This window comes from Penicillium malachiteum (assembly GCF_028827825.1).
Source record: "Penicillium malachiteum strain IBT 17515 chromosome Unknown utg000001l:1.0-8184562.0:1.0-8186909.0, whole genome shotgun sequence".
NCBI lineage: Eukaryota > Fungi > Ascomycota > Eurotiomycetes > Eurotiales > Aspergillaceae > Penicillium > Penicillium malachiteum.
The window spans coordinates 6423755-6436587 of NW_026643094.1; the positions used below are offsets into that span (position 1 = coordinate 6423755).

Here is a 12833-nt window from a genome sequence, read left to right on the forward strand (position 1 = left end):
GAATGTAGGTTTTAACAGCGGCCCCAGCCTGGGTCTCTTCCTCGTTGATGCAGGCTATGGATTTTTGGGTGTTGAGAGAGAGCTCGGTCCATTCCGTCGGTAGATCTGCCATGACTTTGGGATAGCTCCCGCCCAGTGCTCGAAGCGATCTTTGGCTAATGCGCGACGCCTTTGGTGTCTCAGAAGCTTATTCAATTACAACGCTCCCGAACATGGCGCAACGACTTACACTTTCAAGCCATAGGGCCAAGGCCGGCTAGCCTGCTTTGGGAATTCTGCGGGTCTTTTCAACTAATGTATCACCAGTTCAAGAATATTAATACAGTATTCCAGACCCGTTCCATATTCTAGCTAGCTTGTCCCAGTGTCGTGGCTGGAAAAACAGGCTAAGTCAATAGGGGATTCAACCATGTTGCCATGGGCGAGAATGAGAATCCTGGTCTCGAATTTCCTTATTGGTCCCAAGTACCGAGTCTCTTCTTAGATTATAGAAGCCAATTCCGAGTTTGGTGTTACATTTAAATACGTTACAGTAGAATAGGCACAAGCAGATTCGATGCTGGCTATTATGTATCAGCATCACCTCTCGATTAAATTGCGGATTACTTGAAAATTCAAATCTGTCTTCCATATCTCGGCATCTGATTGAGCACATTCATGCGAATATTCCTTGACATCTCCCCATCTAGGAGTATCACACTAAAGCTACCTTGTCACATGTGTTGGACCCACTTCCATGAGAACGGTGGGCTGCATTGAGAATGTCTTGGCCGTTTCAATCCCGCATGTCAGTTTGAATATATCCAAATTCACATCTGAATTCAGCCACGACGCTGCCCGGCTAATCGTTCAGACCGGCGAGGCTCTCCGCGGCTGTGGTGCGGTAGGATTGCCAGCTCTAGCCGACCGACGGGTACCTTGTCTCACGGCTTGATCCATCAATCTACGAGATGATTGTCTCGTCACCACCGGCTCGGATTGTTGTCCGTCAATCAGACTCGAAATATCGGGATATACGGGGCCGAGTGTGTTTTCATCAACTGAAGCCGTGAATGATCCTTCGGATGCACCAGATGCCAGAGGCACCCTTGGTGAACGGACCAGCGCATCCAATGTCCCTCTTCTTCGGCTGGTAAACGTTAGGACACCAACCAGTCTTCCATTTTGGAACTTGCACTTACCACACGCAGCAAGATTGATCGAATCCCGAGTCCCTTTTCTCCAGCCACTCCTTCACGCAGACCAAGTGGGCTAAGCTTGTACATTCGTTGCACCGTAATACCACACACTCATCCGCCTGATCGCCATCTTCAGCCAAGCAAAACGTGCAGTGAATTTCAGAAACCTCATCACTCAGACTGACACTTGCGATTTGCAGTTCCCCGACGCCGGCACGGATATCGCCAGCACATGGGGGAATAGCTGGTTGAGTAGGTGGTACGTCCCGTGGAACATAATCTGCTCGGACCATGGTGGTTGAGATATACGGTTCGGTGGTCTGTGATTCCTCGGTGACTATCGACGTCTCGATGGATGAGACTTCCACGGCTTCGTTTTCGGCTGAGTGTAGAGACCCGTCTCCGTCCAGTAGGGATGTATCGGGAGCAGGTTCTGATCCAATACCATGCAAAGACGATACCGGTAATGAAGGCTGAGGATCAGCAGGGGATAGAGCCCATATGGCATAATTACGCATAGCCGTATCATACCACTGCTTCCCTAGAGACTCTGCTTGTCGCGCTCGGTGCCATCGTGTACACAGGAAGCTCTTGGCAATACTGCAAAGCAAAGGTTGTAGATCCGAAGAATCAAACGGATAAAAAGAGAGACACTTCAGGTCATCCCGGCCTGTCTTCAGCTCTTTCATCCGTATGGTGTTTTTGCAAGGCGTCCCGTGGATTGTTATCCCACAGCAGAACGAACCATCACCGCTAGGGCCGGCTCCCATTTCACAAAGGGTCAGGGGGTCCCAGCAGGGCAGGGTGGTCATGTTGAAAGAGTAGTTGAGTTAAGCCACCAGAAAATGTCTGGACTGTGTATTTGAGGTGTGTCAAATTAATGTTGCGACTACGGTGACTACTGAATTTATATTGCGATTTCGTGAGGCTTTCACCAAGAAGCAAGGGTCTCGCGACAGCCAGCTCCCAGGAATTCGGATGCTCCTCCTTGTTTTGAACAGTAGGTCCTTGAGTATCATGACCGAGGTCCTGCTGGGTGATACTAGACAATAGCACCACGCCATATGATGATCATCTGCCCCAGCAAGTTGGTAGATAAAAGGCATATGTTGGACCTGATACAGGCAGCCTTCGTTCCGTGGATGATTTGAAGTGTACTCTGTAGACGTATCCCACAAGGAAGTGCACCGGGGCTTCTGCCAAAGCCGACATTCACATTCAGTGACTGATTCAGAAATGATGCTAGGCTGGAATGCAGAAATCAAATTTGATGTTGCTCCATCAGACAATCTTTCGTGATGCACAGGTTCCGCTAGGAGTGATCCTGGGAGCCGTGGTGTCCTGTGATATCAATTTTTATTCTCCAGCATTTGTTCCGCGTCATACTTGCTTGATTGGGCAATGGTTCCAGTGGTCATTGGGCTGTATCTCGATTGAACGGACCAACATCATCCAATAAGGGAGAGCCTGAGTCACTTTATACATTCCATCGGGAATTGATCAACAGTAGTTGTTTCAGCGATGCTGGAACATCCGTAATGCACGTCGCATGGACAATATGTTGAGACTCTCAGTGAAGCGACAGGCATTACCGCAGAAATTGACCAGCAGAGGAATTCGTTGGTTTCCATCGATCTAAGTGTGCCGAGATGATCCGCTGTTTGCGGTCATATTTTGCGGTTGACAAGTGGATATGAAGCTCTGAGGGACTGATATCATATGCCACACGTCTGCCCTGGATGTAAGTCTATGACCATCTATAATAGTTGAGGAAAGCGTGAAAAAGATTCTTCAACGTTTATTTAATCTTTACACTTCGTCTGGCTCAAATCTTGGGCTACCTGGGACCATTTGATTAGTTGCTAGCTGCGAAATTCACCGTGGAGGTCCAATCATATCCTCATTAGGTGAATACAAGCATCAAGAGCAGCTATCGACGGGTGTACAGAAATCCCCTCACCAGTCACCAGGGAAGGTCCGTTTCTAATAATCCATGTGTATGCACGACTTGCCCAGAGAGAGCGCTTTATCCCTCATTGTGAGAACGCGATCGAGTATCCTGGGAAATCAACAGTCTGGCAAAGACACAAGTCTGTACAATATTCGCAGGCCGTACAGGAGGAAGATTAGTGAAATTGTGGCCAACAAGGCCGGCCTGCACAAAATAATGTTCGTTTACAAGGCTCACCAGAGGGGGACGTGGGGATCAAGGTAACCCGGAGTAAATTCAGGCCGAAAAACATTCTTGGCGGCTGGCACGGAAAGGTTTACGGGGGTTCACTTTGGCATCTGCCGCCTTTGCCGAGAATTGACAAGCTGGCCACTCAGCCCTGTGGACTGTACGTATCTAGAAAGGACTTTCCTTTTGACTTCGCTCTACTTGGCTAATGCGGGCAAGCTCCCTGTTATGCAAGATCTCTGGTCTGAACTTCAAACATTTTCAACATAATGGTATTGATACAGTGTAGTGCCTTTCCAGATAGCAAATCATTACAAGGTGCCAAGTCGCTGCATAAACTGACCTCCACCAAGATAGTTCCAACCTTGGACAAGGGCTTGATGCGGAAGCATCAGCTTCCAACGCCACTTGATACTCAATCTACCCCTACTCAACCAGCAGGCTCTGTATGCATCAAGCCAGTGAAAGAGTCTGACAATGCAACATTTCTTTTCATACAGCTCAAACGTATGGTGTGATACCCTCTCTATCTGCCATGCCAACCTCAGTCCGTGGGTCTTGGTATAGCATCATTATGAGCAGAATGTTGCTTGTGTTCACTGCATGCCAGAGCGCTGAACGTCCCATCCGGTCTCGCTGGTCTAGCAAAACGTCAGGCATGGACACAATATCATGCAGAATCTGACTCCTGGCCCTGTTTCCGTCGAAAGTCTTGGCTGCAAGTAGCAGAGGGCTATCCCCCGCGGCGGTGAGACAGTTGATGTCAACCCTCGGATGTTCCAGTAAGATTCGGACGGCTATCGGATCATCGTAAATGACCGCTAGATGTAGTGGTGCTTGGCCTTGGCTGTCTCTGGCGTTTGGATCAATCTGGCAATGATCCAAGAGCAGACGAAGAGTGTCATGTCTTTGATATTCAAGCGCTATAGCTATTGGGCTCTTTGTTGAGCAAGATGTATCATAAAGATTGATCTGAGGATGGTGAAGAAGCTTTTCCACAAACACAATATTGTCAGAAGCAATCGCGATCGACAGGCCAATTTGAAGAGTCTCGTTCTGAGCAGTTATGTCGTAGCTTCCATCTCGCAGTGGGGTATGGACTGAGAGTGGGGCTTGTTGCTGGGTCGCATGCATGGGCGGCATCAAATGGCTTGCTCTCATCCGTTTGGCACCAGCGGTATGCCAGCCTAGCTGAAGTGATGGTCCACACTGAGCACACATTGTCGTTCTTAGGATAGACTGATAATTGATGACATAGACCGGTGCTCGAATATCATCTATATGACCAGAACATGTATGTGAGATGGGTCTGGGGTGTTCCTCTAAGCTTGTGAAACAAGTTTTCTCCACGTATTGGTGGGCTATCAGTAAGTTTAAATGTTACTTCACCAGTGAAGATACTGGAAATCTATCTTGTCGCTGTTTGGGCACAAGAGACTGTTCCCGGGACCAAGGTTCGATTTCAGATCCCAGCAGTAGTACCCTTGTAAGTCTTTTGTAAGGATTGAGCTGATCAACATTCATTCTGAAGGAGTAGTGTTTGTCCTCCATCGCTCGCTCTAGGGTAGGCGTAATAGTGACAAGGTTTTCCAAGTCGAGAATCTGTAGAGAGCGCAACTGCAAAGCTCGTACATAACACTATGAGGTCTAGACTATGGCAAGATTAACTTGAAATTATACCGTTTTGACCTTCAAGGGGAATGCTTTATCTGACAGAACACCGCAACTTGAAATATGGAGCAAAGGTGCAATCCATGAATCACTGTTACAGGCCATAAACAGCCCGCACCCCATGAAACAATGTCGCAGGGCCAGAACGAACAATCAGAAAACCGTGACGGGCCGTCACTGGTGTAGATCTGGGAGTAGACCATGGAATTTTTGTCCCCGCCCTTTCATGGTGTGCAGAATAAGAAAGGGACCCAGAAATTGTAAATTAGATAGCCTAAACTCTGAAAAGGTATTCAAACAGGAAATTTCCAATTACTAGAAAAGGATCCTCTTGAAACCATGGCTTTCCACCTATTGTTTTTGGAAGACTTCTATTTTTCATAATGCAAGCTCAGTTTTGTTTGTCTTTTTCCATAACAATATTCATCAGTGAGTCAATCCTGTTTATATCCCCTGCTACGTGTGAATGTTAATTCTATTAAGTCTTTTCTCTTAATCTACGCTGACAGCTCATTTGAATATCTCAACACCTCGGCAATGGACACACTTACGATATATGCAATAACCGTGGGTGCTTTACTTCTGCTGTTGATCACGCATAGACTCCTAAACATGGCTTCGCACTGGAGAGACGCATTTCGAGCCTTTTTTTGTCGCCATATGGTCTATCCTTGCGTCATTTCTCGCCATTATTTTTTCGGCCCGTGGTCACGAATTGTTGTTTGTTTCTATCTAGTCTACATGACTTTGAACTCTGTCGTACTCTTCTACAACTCACATACAATTTCATTAGAAAGCGTTGGGCGACGTGCTGGATCTCTTTCCATTGTGAACATGATCTTTCCCTTGCTAGCAGGCCATTTAAGCCATTCAGCAGACCTTTTGGGGCTTTCATTGACACTCTACCGGAAGATACATCGAGCTTCAGGGTGGATGGCTATAGGACTAGTCATTCTCCATGCCGGTGCCTTATACTCCGATATGAAAATCTCTAGTTCAGTCTCAGATGGTGACAAGCTTTTTGTGATTATAGTGAGTGATTATGTCAATTAAACTGCGCAAAGACTCATTCTTAGCCGAATAACAGGCTGCAGGCTGCTTAGGGGCCCTTGGTCTGACGGCTCTCCCACTCGTGCGGCGAATTTCGTTTGAAATCTTCATTCGAGTACACCAAGGTCTGACAATAGTCTGTGTTTACGGTATTTGGAGACATATCCCAAAAGACTCTTTACTTCCGGAGCTTTATATTTTGATAGGAGTCAGTCTTTTTGCTACCACTTCAAGTACGTACCTCATAAAGTTGCTTTACCGGAATGGTATATTTTCAGGAAATGGATGTCCACGAGCAATTTTATCAAGCAGCAACTGCGACTTGGTCAAAGACAGAGAAAAAGCGGGCGCCCTATTTAATATCCGTCTACTTTTGCCAAGGCCAGTCACAGTAAAGGCCGGTCAGTATATCAATTTGTGGCTTCCTTCAGCCACTATGGGGTCTTGGATGCAGACGCATCCATTCACCATCATATCCTGGTCGCAAAAGCCACAATCGTCAATAGAGCTTTTGATCCAGCCACGAAAAGGCCTGACCGCTACGCTTGCACACCAAGTACAGAATGCGGGTCCTAGGGGATATTCCTGCCTAGCTGTGTATAGTGGTCCTCATGGGCTCAGCGAGCCTGTTGAAAGCTACGAAACTGTCCTTCTTGTCGCGAATGAGGCTGGTCTTTCAGCTGTGTTGCCTTACGCGAAAAAGCTGATCCATGGTTATAACACATGCACTTCTCATGTTCGTCGAGTGCATCTTCTGTGGCAAGTTCCAAATCGCGGTATGCTATCAATCGGTGAAAAGAATGAACCACGCTAATGATTCAGAAACCGCAATTGCGGTACAGGAACAACTCAATGACCTTCTAGATGATGACGTATTGGATAACGGCTACGTGGGTCGAGCTTTATATTTACACCGACGCAATATCTAACGACGGCAATAGATTCTGAGCATATCAATTTATGTTGGAGAGGGTGCTAAACTGCGTGATATCCCTTTCGGAAGACATGAACGAGCATTCCTCTATCAAGGAGTCCCTGATTATTCATCAATTATTTCCGGGGAGGTGTCTGGCGAGAACATTGATAAGACATCACGTATAAGGGACACCCAGGGCAAATTACTTATAATGGGTAAGTGTAAAATTCTTTCCTTTCTTCTAGATGTCAAGACTAAACAAAAGGAAAGTTTCTTCGGTAGGCCAAGTCCGAGATCGATTGCGGAATATCATCCGTGGCCATCTGGACCAGGATATTCGCATGGCAGAACTTGAGTACCAATTGTAACTTAAGGGCTCAGGAAAGAGACAACGAAATGTAGCAGTGACATCTGGAATATATTGTACACAATTATGAGTATCACAATTGTACTCCAGTAAGGCACTTGCATCTATCAATGTATATTCTTTCAAGTTTGAATTAAGCTACTAGTAAGCACAGAGTGGCTTCAGTTGTGGTAGACCACTTTGGAGGTGCAATATGTTCTAGACATGGGTACTACTCCTTGCAAGGAACTGTCAAACTATAAAATGGAAAAAATCAAAATATAGATCTACGATGGCGTGTATAACCAAAAGGTTCGTGTTGAATGCAGAGCAAACCACGCGAGAGACACTAGGACCTCTTTACGAAAACGAATTTTGGTTATGAGGGGGTGCTTCAAGACTCAAGAGTGAGCGGGGATTCTTTTGAGAAAAAGCTTTCGGATAGACACACCTTCATGAGAGTTTTTATCGAGTCGGCAGAAGTTGTCACCGAGAGGAAAGAAACTGGAAGTGAATCAGACGGCCAGCGGTCCAAGTTGTCGATGCCAACTTTGCCGTCGTCCTTCACATATTTTTGTAACAATTACATTACTATGTTCCCCACAGATTTTATATCCGCCCTTTGAGACTGGCCCTTTGATCGAGAAACGCATTCGTCGAGCCGGCCTAAAGCCCTTGTTAGAGTGGTAGAAAGAGATTTTCTGAACCTGATTCTTACCAATCTTGAGATTTCTATTTGTGTCCATTAAGATACTGGAGCTTTCCAGGGAGTTATGATGTAAACCCCGAGAGATAATGAATGAAAGACCACTTAAAACCTGCCATTGAGGTCAGAAAAGGGGAAATCAACACAGGGTGGTTATTTCTCAACTTGAGCCAAGATCGCACTCAGCTGCTCCTCATCAGGATAATGTTGACAAGCCACAATATTCCCAAGTGTCAAGGGATAAAAATCAGCAATCGTTGATGATCCATCTTTTGTAACAAAGCATGTCATCGCCGAGGCAATATTCTCGTGTTGAGTGAAAATAAGGCGGTGGAGAAGCTCACTCAGCTTATCTAATTTATTCACAGAGAAGCTTGTGAGAAAATAAAGTTCTCCCGGCTTGGACTTATCTACTACGACCGTCATTTCTCCGGCAAGATCGCACTTGTAGAGTTTCTTGAAGTAGATCCAAGGTGATTCGGTCCGAGTACTTATTCCAGTCTTTTTATGGGCCTTTACGATACCTGTAAAGGTGTCATCGTTTGAGGTTTCTTTTCGTTTTCTGGATAATGTTGATGGGCCGTTGTCCCGTTTCAGTTCGCGTTCTAGTCGAATGCGATTCTGGTCCAAATGGATTCCCTTTGTACCCGTAGGCAAATGCTGGTCATCAAGACTCTTATCTCGAGGGATGTCGAAATGGGTGACTCGTTTGTTTTCGCCCTGCGGCATATTGGCAGCTTTAGGGGTGGGCATAATCCCTGCGATTTTTTGAAGAAAAAAAAACAACAAGGGGAGGAGAGAGAGAAAGCAATCGGAGGGCTCTAATGTCTCCACGAAAATGCGTGTCAATGCATGGAAATAATCGATTCAAATAAAAACAAACCCATCGGTTCGTGGAATATTTGAGGAATACTACGGAGGAGATGAAAGTTAGTTATCATACAGAATCGAAGCACAGAGCACATGATGCCAAAAAAGCAATTTATCGTGTCTGCGACCCTAGAAATGATCCCTGCTAGTTTGAAAGCGGGGCCATACATCAAACTTCGAATTAATTAGTGATACCCTTGCAACCCTACAATCAATCTGTTGCTACGAAGATAGATTTTTGAATTTTCCTGTGCGATAGGTCTGTTATTTAAAAGACCAGCCGAACCCCTCTAGAACTGACGTATGCCTTGAAAGCCCCTTTCAATGTTGTCTGGATAATCACATAAGAAAACAAAGATAATTCAAGAGGTTCTAACAAATTCCGCGATGCGGCGCGCCTTTTTTACTGAAGATGAAGTCAAACAGTCTGACGAGCGAAGACTTAAATACCAAGGTACTGCTCGGGTGAAGATTTCGGAAATTGAATTTGGGGCGTCAAATTCCAGTGGGTAGATGAAAATAATGTGAAAAGATTATGCGATGTTTTTCGCAAAAGTCGCTGTCGACGTTTCGAGCTCTCCAACTATGTACCTGCAACTTTGTCCCAGGAGGCTCTGACAGAAGCACTGAATAGAGCTGGTACCCCTGCTCGCTCGCTTCTCTTGAGCTCTGGAAAGGATATACCATTCTTATCCTTCTCAAAGGGTCAACTACAAGGCCTCTATGGGCGACACCGCTTGCATGCAGGGTTTAAGGTGCTGGCACCTGCTGAAAGATGGTGGACCGTCGATTTGTATCTCCATGGTGAGTATTTGAAGTTACCTTTCCGTCTTGATGTTGACATCTTCGGTAGATATTAGCGATGCTCTCAGGACGTCAATTGTCGAAGAGTATTCAAACGAGAAAGGTTCAATAGACAGAGAGATATACAGGAAATTGCGCCAATACGAAAGCGAAGGCAATGAATTGCTTTGTCAAAAGTGGCTTACACGCTTATCCGATTGTAAGCGCAAGCATCCCGCCGTTGATAAGGGCATTTAGACTCGGAGAAAGCCCGGCTATATGTACAGTGCCGCCTGTTATTGCCTTCCATGTCTCTGACATGGATTTACTCTTTCAAACCCTAATCACATGATACTGTAAAATTACAGGTTCTGCATCAAACATGTAAACTTCCTGACAGATGTTACAGTATATGGTAGGGTGCTTTTGGCTGTCGCCAAGAATACATTGAAGCAAGTCACATGATCATCTTCGTTCGAGGTTCCCGTGCGTGTTGTCGTAAGTCATTGACCCCGCGCTGTGAAATCAAAGCGTAACAGAAAACTGCTCCCCACCCTCCAGCAAGACAAGCTGGCGAACAAAGCATGACTACCTCAAATCCTATCCCTTCTATTCCTTCCGAATTCGATGATAAGGTTGATAATGCTGATGCTGACCTCCCTTCCGGACACGTATGGGCATATCCATGCAAGCTTCCTTCGTGTCCCGACTACGGCAAGTCCTGGGTCCTTCGAAGCAACTCCATCTGCAGGAGCAATATGCACACAAAATAACAGCAATGACACCAGACGCACGCCGTACAATCGAGAAAAAGTGGCGTTATACGACCGATCCTCATCTGCCGCCTCGGGCGGCCCCAGATTTCCCTTCCCGAGAGGATCCAGACGAACACATATGGGAATATAGTTTCAGAGATAACACTGGGAAGATAATAACGGGCAGGGGCACGAGGAAACAAATGGAAATGCATAAGCGTCAGGACGCCGAGAAAAGCAGGGAAGGCAGATAGCGTAGCTGCATTCTCACTGGTGCGTTGTTAGCCCACTAAATGTAGCCTATCGCGACGAGGTGGAACTGCTGTACCGAGGAGATACAAATACGTAACGAAGTCTGTATTTAGCTAGCCGTGGCCTTTAGCCCTTGACAAGAATTAAAGAGTTTATGACCATGTTATCCGACAGGGGCAGCTTTCCTTTACGCTGCCAGGCATAGACTTTTCTTGCCATTATAACTGGTTTAGGTAACTGCAGTTGCTAGGTTAGGAGGAGTATGAACAAGCAACACCATAACTTAGGGGGTGACACCGATTTCCGGGAATTCTGTATATATCTATAGATTTTCAGACTCTTCTTTGGTATGATAAGAAATTCATGACCATGATGGTTAGAGAAAGTTCTAATTTGGCGGAATGTATGGAATCCAACTCAGATTCCATCCCCTGAAAATATCGAAGACAACGGATACTGCTTTGGGTGCTAAAGAATCTACCACGAGAAGAAACTTTTTTGAGATTGCCTTGTAGTATGTTTACGCAATTTACTATATGGGTGGGTAAGATTGAGAATCAGAGAAGTTTTTTCCAGGCATCAAATAAACTCTACACAAAACCTTATAGACCTATCGTGCTCTGGTACTCGATACTCCAAACCCAACTCTACTCAAGACAACCGTAGATACATTTCATGCAAAGCCTATCTGGAAAGAAGTCGAACAATTTCGGAATGTCCTCCATGCTGTGCCCACCAGAGCGACGTGCGTCCTTGGTCATCAATTGTGGTAGAATCAGTATCAGGATGTCGCAATAGATTTTCAGCGCTTTCGCGTAACCCGTTTGCCGAAGCGAAGAGCAACGCAGTAAATTTGTGAGGGCCAGGCTCATTTACTAAAACAGAATCGTGTTGGAGAAGAAGGGAAACAGTGGAAGAATGTCCAAACATGACGGCTACCTGGAGTGGAGTCGTCCCTGTGGGGCTCTTTTGGTTGACATCGATTGACTTTTGTCGCAGAAGAAGTCGAACTATTTGGTACTGCCCTGCACGGCATGCGCACCACAGTGGGGGAATCACTCGTCGAGACTGTGCATTGAGCTGTATGCCAGGTTGTTGCAACAAGAGATAGGCAGCGCTGAAAAACGGAGCCTCGGCTGCACAAGCTAGTGGCGCTACGCCCGATCTATCAGCCGTATTGAGCTTCAGACCATTCTGGCGTAAAAGAAGTCGCAACAATCTCTCTTTCCTACCACTTACAGCATGCCAAAGAGCTGTGCGACCATTGAAGTCCTGGTAATTCACGTTGAGATCTGAATTGAGAAGGAGAGACTCAACGAGTCTGGTGGAGTTATGATCACTGAATTTCCGGGCAGCCAACAATAGGGGGGTGTCGCCTCTGAAGTTAGGGTAGTTCACATTTACCCGCTGGTTCTGGACCAGGATTTGAACAGACAAGTAGTCCTCCTTGCTAATAGCAAAATGCAGAGGGGTTTGCCTAACATTGTTCTCCACGTTGAGCTCTACTCGCGGATCCAATAATAGTAGTTGAAGAATAGCATACTGGCGGTGCTCTATAGCATATATGACTGCTGTCATACCGGCAGAGCAGCGATTATTGACATCGATATCCGGTTGCTGGAGTAGCTGCCTGACTATGGTGACTGTACCATAGGCAGTCGCAATGGAAAGAAGACCGCGGCCTCTGAAGTCACAGCAATAGCCAACATATGCTTTGTGTTTGAGGAGCAAAGCCACCGCTTGTGGATACCTCAGCTTAATAGCCAGAAGGAGAGTTGACTTTCTACCGTACTCGGAGTCTAAACTCGCACCATATTGAAGGATCCATCGTTCTGCAATATCCAGTCTCTGATGTGAAACAGCATAGTAGAGTGGCGGGATTCTCACAGAGCCAAGACAATGACAAAGTGCTGTTGTAATAACTGCGTATGTTTTTCTATGGAAGAAGCATAGATTGAATAGGGAGGGCTTGTCGAGATATGCACAAATATGGTAAAGCAGCGCGGCTGGGAGTTGATGAAGCATATTCGCTGTAGATATTTGGCGAAGTTTTATGACGGGTTAAAAAGGACGTGGACAGTGCAATGAAGCTTCCATTTATATGTTTTTGTTGACCCGCATATAAAG

At 46.0% G+C, this 12833-nt stretch overlaps 7 protein-coding genes across 7 annotated transcripts; 3 read left to right on the forward strand and 4 right to left on the reverse strand.

Moving 5' to 3' along the window:
• Window positions 1-849: 849 nt before the first annotated feature.
• Window positions 850-1990, reverse strand: N7483_002394 (uncharacterized protein; the record flags this gene model as incomplete). The annotated part of the gene is made up of 2 exons (XM_057085831.1): window positions 850-1129; window positions 1182-1990. The coding sequence occupies 2 exons, from the start codon at window positions 1988-1990 to the stop codon at window positions 850-852; spliced, it is 1089 nt and encodes a 362-aa protein (XP_056951980.1).
• A 1868-nt stretch (window positions 1991-3858) lies between these two features.
• On the reverse strand, window positions 3859-4578 carry N7483_002395 (ankyrin repeat domain-containing protein; the record flags this gene model as incomplete). Its single annotated transcript, XM_057085832.1, has 1 exon — window positions 3859-4578. The coding sequence occupies one exon, from the start codon at window positions 4576-4578 to the stop codon at window positions 3859-3861; it is 720 nt and encodes a 239-aa protein (XP_056951981.1).
• A 959-nt stretch (window positions 4579-5537) lies between these two features.
• Window positions 5538-7362, forward strand: N7483_002396 (ferric reductase family protein; the record flags this gene model as incomplete). Its single annotated transcript, XM_057085833.1, has 5 exons — window positions 5538-6060; window positions 6116-6841; window positions 6943-6968; window positions 7028-7209; window positions 7277-7362. Exons 1-5 carry the CDS (start codon window positions 5566-5568, stop codon window positions 7360-7362), a joined length of 1515 nt encoding a protein of 504 aa, XP_056951982.1. The 5' UTR covers window positions 5538-5565.
• Window positions 7363-7734: 372 nt separating this feature from the next.
• On the reverse strand, window positions 7735-8775 carry N7483_002397 (uncharacterized protein; the record flags this gene model as incomplete). Its single annotated transcript, XM_057085834.1, has 3 exons — window positions 7735-7902; window positions 7928-8158; window positions 8212-8775. 3 exons carry the CDS (start codon window positions 8773-8775, stop codon window positions 7735-7737), a joined length of 963 nt encoding a protein of 320 aa, XP_056951983.1.
• Window positions 8776-9303: 528 nt separating this feature from the next.
• On the forward strand, window positions 9304-9957 carry N7483_002398 (uncharacterized protein; the record flags this gene model as incomplete). The annotated part of the gene is made up of 3 exons (XM_057085835.1): window positions 9304-9425; window positions 9449-9720; window positions 9770-9957. 3 exons carry the CDS (start codon window positions 9304-9306, stop codon window positions 9955-9957), a joined length of 582 nt encoding a protein of 193 aa, XP_056951984.1.
• Window positions 9958-10160: 203 nt separating this feature from the next.
• Window positions 10161-10472, forward strand: N7483_002399 (uncharacterized protein; the record flags this gene model as incomplete). The annotated part of the gene is made up of 2 exons (XM_057085836.1): window positions 10161-10197; window positions 10261-10472. The coding sequence occupies 2 exons, from the start codon at window positions 10161-10163 to the stop codon at window positions 10470-10472; spliced, it is 249 nt and encodes an 82-aa protein (XP_056951985.1).
• Window positions 10473-11390: 918 nt separating this feature from the next.
• On the reverse strand, window positions 11391-12731 carry N7483_002400 (ankyrin repeat domain-containing protein; the record flags this gene model as incomplete). Its single annotated transcript, XM_057085837.1, has 1 exon — window positions 11391-12731. The coding sequence occupies one exon, from the start codon at window positions 12729-12731 to the stop codon at window positions 11391-11393; it is 1341 nt and encodes a 446-aa protein (XP_056951986.1).
• Between the last annotated feature and the right edge of the window lie 102 nt (window positions 12732-12833).